Consider the following 10210-nt stretch of genomic DNA (forward strand, 5'->3'; position numbering starts at 1 on the left):
TCAGTTATTTCCACACTGTAATGTGGAGCTGCCAACCAAAAAAAAAAAAAAAGGAAATTGCAGGAGGAAAAAATATGTGTGCAATACATGGAATACAGTACATTTTCTAAGATGGAAAGATGGAACAAAAAAATCTGAGAATGGAGACTATGGGTGTATGAGGAAGTTTTGACCTCCATATCACAATCTTTTTATGTTTTTAAAAGAAGTTTAGCAATGTCTAAAGTGTTTTTTTTTTTATTACTTTGCATAAAAGAATATTTCCCAATTTGGAAAGCCATCAGCAGGAAATCTTAGTGCTGGACTGATCCTATGTAATATTATATTGTACTAAAACAACACCTTTTCTCTAAGACAAAAGATTGAAAATTAACGGATTGTTTTTGTTACAACAGTAATATACGTTTTGTGACATCTTTCTTAAGATGACCAAGTGAAAGTGAGCCAAAAATCAGGAAATATAGAGGGATGGAGCACTAAAGCATGTGATCAGCTGGTGCCCTTGTTTGGTTGGTTAAGTTTGCACGCATTTTCTTAAGACATTAAAGTAAAAAAAGAAAAAAGACAAACAGAAAGACACAAACACTACACACTGACTTAGCGTGACGATGACCTCAGTCTTCTCCTGAGTCACACATACTTGCTCGCTGCTCATCATCAGATTTGTGGCGCAAAGGTGCCACTTCGACACCCAAAGTCTGTCCGGTGTGTGTTTCCTGTGCACACACTGTCATGCACTTGTTCTTGTGCGAGTCTCTCTTATGAATCCAGAGGGAAATTTGTCTGATGGAGGAGGCCGTGTGACAGTCCCGTTGTGAGAGGAGGAGAAAAGGGAAGGGTATCAATTGTTCTGAAGGCAGTCGAGATCCACAGAGCAACACACCTTCCCGTTCTGAACAACACAGCATGACAAGACAAGACAGTAGAAAGGGCATTAAATAATGCATACTTGCTATTCATTATACATGTTTATTATTAAGTACAGACAGTGAAGCATTGCTACCTAAGAAGACTAAATTTTTTATGTTATGGAGATGGTAACTCCGAATTTAACATCAACAGCCTTGTAGATGAAGAACACATCCCATTGCCTGAACTGCTGGCATTCTGTGATGAGCATTAATATCAATTATCCACTTATCCAAGGTTGAGACAAACACAATACCATTAGTCATAAAAGTATTATGTTGTGTTCAAATTTATTCAAAAGACAATGTTGGGGTTTCTTCTGTGATTTCTCTGTGTTAGTATTAACTGAATAGTTTCTTTCATACCAGCACACTGGTTTATAGCTGTCCTTTGCTGACATTTAGTAAACAGCCCATGTTTTCTGGATCATTAAAGATCTTCCTTCTTTGCTGAGATTGAAAGAAATGGATGAAGATCTTTTCTAATGCAACACTAGGCAGTGGAGAAGTACGTCTGTCTGATGGAAGCAAAGGACTCCATTTTAATGATTGGTAAAAATCTTTGTATTTTGTTTTGTGCTTTAATTTTACCATTTTGCTGTGTAGTTATCATATGTTGGCTTGAATTTGTTTCCTAATTTTAGTTATGCATGTTTGACTTAGTATTTAGTGGGCTAATTTTCTTTGCATTTTTAGTTCATTATCAGGAGAATGTTTGCATGTACAGTAATCCCTAGTTAGGTTTTCTTGGTTGATATCTTAAATCGGGCCCCTTTCTTTACTTTTAAAGTATTTGTATTCCTTGATTTTTTGGAAATATTAAACCGAGGATATTTTTTTTTATTCCTTTAAGTTGCATTTCCTATTCAATCAATAGCTTTTATTTGAAGAGACTGATTTCTGCCTTTCAATGCAGTGTTTTAGAGGAAGAAATTATGAAATTGCAAGAGGGGTTATAAGTAACACCAAACTGGTCTATCTCTTTACTGTAAGTAGATGGCAAAGACGATATCTATATTCATAGACTTAAAGCGTAAGAAATAAGATAACTACTGTAAGAATGAAATGACTCTGTAAAAAAAGTATTTTGACTTGTAGATGAAACATCCAAGCAAAGTTTTAAAGTTATATAGAAATTATAATTTTAGTTATTAGTCACACCAAACAAAGACCAAGGACACTAACAGGTGGGTCAGTGATTTGCATCTGACTCAGAATGTTCTACTTAAGATGAGCCTCCATGTGCTTGAATACAGCAGCGCTCCAACTACAAGTTGCTTTAGTGAAAGCCCTCAGAACTGACAAAGACTCCTGAGAGGTTGCAAGAATCTTTTCATAAAACCTGAATGCCTTTTCAGTATAGCCCTTAAGAACAGACAAGTATGCCTTGAGAGTACGGATGATAGCCTCCAGATTTTTTTCTTGGTAATTTGAAGGTATGCAAATCATTTAGTCTGAGTAGACAAAGATGGCTATGCATCCAAGATGTATGTTAAACAAGTTCAGTTAAGATTTGTTAAGATTTTTTTGATCTAAATCTAATCTAAAACAGTTATCTGCAACAAAAAACAAGAAGTGACTGGAAAAAAATGAATTATGTCAATGTGTTTTCAGACCTAAAAAGCAGAGAGCATCACTGTTTGTTTATGTTTTTTAATGTTTGAACAAAGTAAAATTCTTATAGGATTCAAAGCAGACAAATTTTATGGAACTAAAATTATGTAGTGGAGGGATTAGAATTAAGAATAGATCTTGACTATTTTCTGATTTATTAATTTGTTTTTTGTGTTATTTTGGTTCAGCAGGTCAAGATTACTTTGCCTTTTCAACTTTGGTTGTAGTGAATGCGGAAATCTGTATGTTACTGTATTCTTAATACAAAACTGAGAAAAAATTAAAAGCGCCTGTTTATACAAAACTAGATTTTTTTTTCTCTAGAGGAAAAAATATTCAATACTTAATAGAAAAACTGTTTCACACTCAGTTTAGTTTATCGTTATATGAAGACATTTTATCTTGCTAAATAGAGCAATATTGGCTCTAGCTTGACATTAGTAGCTTTTTCCCTCTCAAATGGCAATGAGACACATTGACTACGCCGCTCTTTTAACACAGAATAATCTATAACAACACAGTAAGCACAGAAGTAAGCAAGTGGCTAGGGTATAATGGCTTTGCTTTATGTGAACAGGAAAATAACTGAACGTAGTTAAATGGAAATTGTTTGTAATGTAGTCATTATGTGGCAGGGGGCAGATCTGTTTGGCAGCATTACTAAAACAAGTTTAACTTTAAAATGTATCACATTCAGAAGGATTATAAGTTGTAAAAACCTTGTCATCCTTTAAAACATTTTGTTTTTTGGGTTTGAAAAGGAGCTGCATGGTAATTGCTGATGCATTGACCTACCTTACACTTGCAGACAGTGCAGGGTGACTTGGGCATATGCCATGTGTCCCCACTGAGGCGAGTGACGCCTGCGGGGTCCATGCATGTCTGCCGAATGTCGTAGGACAGGTTGTCAGCCAAGCAGGGGTCTGTGACACAGCGTGGGCAACATTCCCCCTCTGCCACTGCCGTGTACTCGCACAATAATACGGGACAAACTAAAGGCCAGCAATCAACCTCCCCTTCCTGCAGAGACACGGACAAGTTTAAAAGAAAGGAAAAAGATAAAATGACATTCTTCTATTAGAAATTAGGCAATTATCTTAGCCTTCACAGACAGATGAACAGAATATTAGTGAATGATATCAGGATATATATTTATTATATATTTAAATGAAAGATGCACACATTCAGAACCTTAATATGTTCTGTAAATCATATACATGTTGTCTTATATACACACCAAGCAGCGACACTGCTGGCAACCGTACAGCCAAGACGCTCCACTGCGGTACAGCGTTCGTCCGCTCTGGTCAAGACACTGACTGCTCGGCCTGTTGTCACAACTACGACAGCAAAACAGGTCCTCATCTGGGTCTGCACAGTCACAGGGTCTCCTCCTGCAAAAGGTCTGTCCATCCTGTGCAACAAGGGTTATAGTGGTAACATCCATATTAATACAGTTCTGAATGCAACACATGGCAGATATTTACATACAATATGAAACTGAAAATAAATGACCAAAAAATAAAGTACTTGGACTCTTTAAACTAATTAATGAGTAAAATCCACATAGAAATAGATTTATATCTAAATTTGTCAAAATGAGCTACTGCAAGAAGGTTTTGGGTTCGATTCCCGGCCTGGGGTCTTTCTGCATTGAGTTAGCATGTTCTCCCGCGAGCATGCGTGGGGTCTCTCCAGGTACTCCGGCTTGTCCTGTTTGTCTCCGTTTTGCCCTGTGATGGACTGCCGACCTGTCCAGGGTGTACCACACCTTGCGGTCCCAATTGGGATTAAGCATAACAGAAAAGGGATGGATGGATTTTTCAAAATAATAAACTACATACTTCAAAAATAATTTTAAAAAGTTGTTATTCTTTTTTTTTTTCTCATTTTCTTTCTGGCTGATATACTGTATATATACTGCTTTTTTCCTCGCTGTTAAATCAGACAAAGGTGATTTTTAGTGAAGCAATGATAAAAAAAAAAATTACTTTTTTTTATTTATGTCAAAAGCATCTAAATCATTCTGAACTTCAACTTTCATTTGTCCCTGAATCGCCGGCTACAACTGTCCGGCTTTACCTGGAAAAAGAACATTTTATGATCCATTTTACTGCGCACAGCCGGCCCTGTCTGGCACCAGGAAGATTTTGTTACATAGATGTAAAACTGTTACATAAAAAAGCCGTTAGAAAATGTACGATGGCCCTAAAAACACTTTGCATGTCATTAAAAGGCCAGGACAGGGTGAGGGTTTTATGGATCCATATTGCCCTGCTATGGTAACTGCTCTGTTACGTGGTGCCATTTCTGATGGCCTTGGTCTTTACAGTTAGAGCCCTGACCATATATGGAAAGCACCTCTTAGTGAAACACTTAGAGAAGTGAGACTTCCTGCATATGAAGCCTGTATAGCTGTGTTGGCGAAAATTGTGGAAACACTTGTCCACAACAACCTTAATAAGAAAGGATAAAAAAAAAAAAAACCCGAATTATCTATTTGATCATTTTGATAATTTTCTTTAATTTTTTTATTTTTTTTTTTAGCCTAAGGTCTTTTAAAGATTTTATTTTACAAGTTGTTGTTTTTTTGCATGCTAAGCTTAATGATTATAATACATCATAGGGTCTTAGTGTGTCCTATTTAAAGGTTTTAGAAAACAATTTTAAAATTAAGAAAATATCTAAACCGTTCAACCTATTTTTTTTGTATTTCTCCTCTTGATTCTAAAAGTATATTTTATTTGAATTTCTTGGGACAGAGGAAGTAGTCTATAAAATCATAATGAAGTGAATATTGGATATGTAAAATAATATAGTGTGCATATTGTGTATCTCTCTTTACTCTGTTAAAAGTTTGACATCGGTGTCATCTTGCTGTCTTTGCTCTTTGGAACATATTTAAATTGTATCAACCTGCCTTCATTTTATTCTCATTATAATTACTTTGCATAGGTTTTTACTGAAGTTTGCCATTTAGATCCATTTGGCCTCCCTGACAATACTCTTCCTAAATAAACTGACATGTCTGCAGTTACACCAGCGAAGTTTTTTTAATTTGTCTATTAGCTTTGCACATTAAGGAAATGACAAGTTTTTTTATTCTTTTTTGCTAAATAGTTCAAGCTGAGGATAAATACTCTAAAGTGTAAATACTCTAAGGTCAAAATCGCAACCTTAGAATTATAAACAACTCCATGATAGATGATAATATCGAAATAAAAATACACAGAGGCTAAGAATTGTGTTAAGACAAAAAGTTATAAAAGTTCAAGTGCTAAATACTTCTACAAGCTAATGTTTAGTAAAGTTGTTTAACACTTACAATCTATAGCAGAGCTCTAGGACACATTTGTTTTATGTACTTGGTGTCCAAGAACCACCATGCTGAGAGTAGCACAGTAGAATTAAAACTTTCTTCATAAAGAAGGAAAAAAGAAAAACACACTATAAGATCCATTGGTGCTTAAAATTCAGTCAACTGATATAGATAAACTTTGCTTTTCTTATTTAATTTCTAAGTCACAATTTCTTAACTTAAAATTGAATAGTAAACGAGAATATAACAGTTCATTCCAGTTTTAAAGGTGTTGTGGAGGAGTTTCGCAAATTTTTTAAAAGACCTGCCCTCTCCACTTAAAAAAAAAAAAAAGTACATGCACAACCTTGTACCCACTCCTAAGAGGGTACGTCTATTAAATGCATACAAGAGCAGGCACAAGCCCATTTCTCCTCGTGCATGCTCTGTTTAAAAGTTATTTGCATCATTCATACAAACTTAGTTTCCAAAAAGAAGATTTGCAATTTTCCCACTAAGTGAAAATGGGGACGAGCATGAGGACCGCCTTACATAAACATATTACAAGAATTGACAATTAGGAGAAGCACTTATTTAGATGATCCATCTGGAAATAAAAGATCATCCTGTATACCTTTAAGTTAGGCTAAATAACAAAGCCAGACTTCAAAATCTGATAACCCTACTAAATATTTGAAACAGTAAAAACTACAGAATTCCTTCTTTCAATTATTTATTGTTTACCAACCTCAAAAAAATCTCTGTTGCAAAGATATTTTTAAGGCTACGATGAATTAGCATGAGTAATTAATTTGTTTAGCTGTTTGCGCTTCTTATTCTCATGCTTAACTGGTTTGCTATATTTTGGATAGAAAGAAGTAAACTTAGTAAAATGATTAAATGTTGTGTTTCTTTACTACTTTAAGAACCCCTGATATATAAGATACAGCTACAGAAATGTGAGAGTGATCAGATAAGTAGGTAATCAACATGGTAGGGCAATGTGACATGTATTTTATGATTATAAAATACCCGGACTGAAAAGCTATTTTAAAGAAGCATCATTTCCAAAGCCATTACAACCAGAAATAGGTCTTTACATTTGGACCACAGAGTAGAAAACTAACAGGTGATGTGTTGGAAATCTTAAATTGTATGACATCCTTGGAACACTTATTCCCAGCCATCACTTTAGTTCAAGCAACTTTTTCCTCAGTTTTATATAAATCTTAATCTCTGGCTCTTCCCTTTCTGAAGACAAATGTGATCAATATCTTACTTTCCTGCAGCTACTGTGCTCTACCTAAATATGACTCCTGAGCACAGAAAGAAGTCATTAAGCTATTGCAAATATTTGTCACTCTGTAATGCAATGATAAACTCGTGGGTGGGGGCTGTATATCTCTATGATGTTAGACAGAAATATTTCACTTGATTTATTTGGTTGGATCACAGATCTCTATAGAAAATATTAGCTATTGCCAGTTAAGAGGAGGTGTTTAGCAGATTTGGGTTAGAACTGACAATAATTGACCTTACCTGCAAGCTAAGTTCTTGCAGTAGTTTTGCACTCTCAAACACACTAGACATCATCTTGTCCAGCTTCAGATTTGAGATCGACCCAAACTGGGTACAGTCAACAAGAAAATCCCAACAGAATGCACATATAGCTGCTGCTATCACATTGGTTTTGTCAGGATGCACAATTTAATTTTTTGAAAGAGAAACAGCAGGAGCACTGAAGCGTATATTTTAGGTTTTTTCTGATGCCTTTGGTGCTTTTTATTATTGTTGTTGACCAAACTTTGCTAAGTGGGTATCCCTTAGCCAAGAACATCTGCCGAATGTCCCTGCTTTCCTAGAACAGTTTAAATCATAGGATTCCCAGAGTGATAACCTGTAAAACTCATCCTGAAAACTAGACATAGTTAATCTAGCTTGCCAGGTTAACTAAAGATAAAAATTCAGATCATGATTTATTTGACCAGCAGTCTTTTTTACGTTGACAACAATGTGAAAATCCAAAGATTAAAGGGTCAAAAAGCTGCACCTTTTTCATCCAAACAATACATTTCTGAAAAAAAAAACTCCACAGAATATTTAGAATGGTGCAGAATGAAGATATAAATTGTACTGGAAAAATACATATATTAATTAGAATTCTATACATTTCAACTAGGAAGAGTTAAACTTGTAGCTACCTCTGTTAAAGAAACCAAATTAATACTTATATATGGGAAAATGACAACACTTTCCTGCATAAATTTTCAAGATTTTGCTTACTTAACAGAGTCAAGGTTGTCTCTCAAACAGAGTGACAATGCGTTCCACTTGAAATGAAATGATCCACTTAAACTGTGGGGGATTCTGAAAGATGATTGGCTTCGGAGGAGGTGTGGTCCTAGGATGATTGGCTGGGACTGGAACAGTTACATCATCAGTTGTAATGGTGAAGAATCTTCCAGATTGAATTATTGGTTAAAGGTATAGAGGATGATCTTTTATTTCCAGGTGGATCATCTAAATAAGTGGTCATCCTAGTTGTCAATCATTCTGGTGATATGTTTAGGTAAGGCCATCCTATGTGCTAGTCCTGTTAGCTATCTTGATCTGCAGAAGCGCACTTTCAGGCGTATATCTGTGGTGAGGTACAGTTTCAGACAGCCATTGAAGCTCATCTTTCTCAACGTGGTACTTTGAAAATGGCAGAGTTTCGTAAAAGAAAAAGTGTCTACGAAATGTATGAGAAGAGAAGAAAGGCCTCAGAAGAGACAGATATATCCCAGAATGCTTGATATATCCCAGAATGCTTGATATATCCCAGAGAGGGAGGAGAGCTATCCTCGCAAAGCATTATGGGATTTGCTGTCACAGAATCCAGCTGTCACCATAGACTGCTGCTACCCGACAGCGGCAACTAATAACAAAGATTGCACAGGCACCGCACAGTAGACCAACGGGGAAGTGATCATCTGTCTGAACGCTAGGTTGACTGAGTTCACTATAAAGTCCTTGCTGTATATAGTGATTGAGGAATTTAGGGGTTAGGGTGGATGTGCAAGTGCAGTAAGCTTTTATGAGATATCAGAACAGTAACTTTCAAACAGAGTGTTTTCTTTCTTTCTTTTTTTCTTTCTTTCTTTCTTTCTTTCTTTCTTTCTTTCTTTGTTTCTTTCTTTGTTTCTTTCTTTCTTTCTCTTTCTTTCTTTCTTTCTTTCTCTTTCTTTCTTTCTTTCTTTCTTTCTTTCTCTCTCTCTCTCTCTCTCTCTCTCTCTCTCTCTCTCTCTCTCTTTCTCTCTTTCTTTCTTTCTAAAAAAACAGCAGCACCAAACTTTTACCCTGTCTGAAAATATGTGCCTCCAAATGTGTTGACTTCCTGGTGACTCACAATAAAACAAATCTGCACTATCGACTTTTAAAATAGTAGTAAATTATTAAAGGTCTGACTTTAAAAAAATACACTCGCGTATACAAAATGACGAAATAAATCAGTCTCTCTCTCTCTCTCTCTCTCTCTCTCTCTACAAAAACATAAATGTAAACTGATGGTTTTTAAGTAAACTAACAGCTAACCTAAATACAATATCCTTTATGTTTTATTAAAAGAAATTTGAAACCTAAGATTTTGACATTCTTTGTATACTGCTGAACACACATAATATAATGAGTTATACAAAGAAATTTAAATCACCTATTTAGAAAAAAAGATCAGTTGTACAAGAAAACATTGATACTGTATCCATTTGCTTCTTTACCTTGCATGAGCAAACAGCACAACGATCATAGGTTGGTCTCCAATCTTCTCCATTGCGTCTTATAACGTCTTCTTGTGGACAGTTACCGCTGCAGCCTGGACCAGATGTGCACATGCAGTCATAGCCTCCTGGGAGGTTCACACAAACACTATTGTTCCAGCAGGTGTGTGTCTGCAAAATGCACTCATCAATGTCTGAAAGACAGAAAATAAGGCCTCATACATAAATAAACAGGATTGATAGCTATAATATGCAAATATAATTTGTGCATGTGATATTTCAAAATAAGAGGAGCTGTACAGATGGATGCAATATACATCAAATTAGGACTGCTACACAGCAACCTGTACACTTGTATGTGTGTAGCAGGCTTTCAAGGCTCAGGGAACATTTGCAGGTGTTCTAAGTTAATCAGCTGATCATGGCATCACCCTACATGCACCCAAAAATCAGCTTTACACTAATTTTAACTTTCTCAAATACAAAATATTTGGGGTTTTAATACCGCTAGCATATAATCATCAAAATTATAATAAATTAAGATATAAATTACTTACTCTAAATGTATTAAATCTACATACTAGGTTATGATTTCTAAAAAAAGGAAAAACATTTTTTTAGATGTATCTCGTTAC

General features: G+C 35.4%; 1 protein-coding gene across 1 annotated transcript in view; it reads right to left on the minus strand.

The window, feature by feature from the left end:
• Positions 1–256: 256 nt before the first annotated feature.
• nell1 (neural EGFL like 1) overlaps positions 257–10210 on the minus strand; it is an 85347-nt gene continuing 75393 nt past the window's right edge. The window contains exons 5-8 of the mRNA XM_015399443.1: positions 9576–9769; positions 3760–3936; positions 3318–3542; positions 257–892 (exon numbers count right to left, since the gene is read on the minus strand). Of these exons, the coding sequence (XP_015254929.1) occupies positions 842–892; positions 3318–3542; positions 3760–3936; positions 9576–9769 (647 nt within the window). The 3' untranslated portion in view covers positions 257–841. The remainder of the gene's footprint in view (positions 893–3317; positions 3543–3759; positions 3937–9575; positions 9770–10210) is intronic.

Source organism: Cyprinodon variegatus, unplaced genomic scaffold (assembly GCF_000732505.1).
Source record: "Cyprinodon variegatus isolate N-32 unplaced genomic scaffold, C_variegatus-1.0 Scaffold1013, whole genome shotgun sequence".
NCBI classification, from domain to species: Eukaryota; Metazoa; Chordata; class Actinopteri; order Cyprinodontiformes; family Cyprinodontidae; genus Cyprinodon; species Cyprinodon variegatus.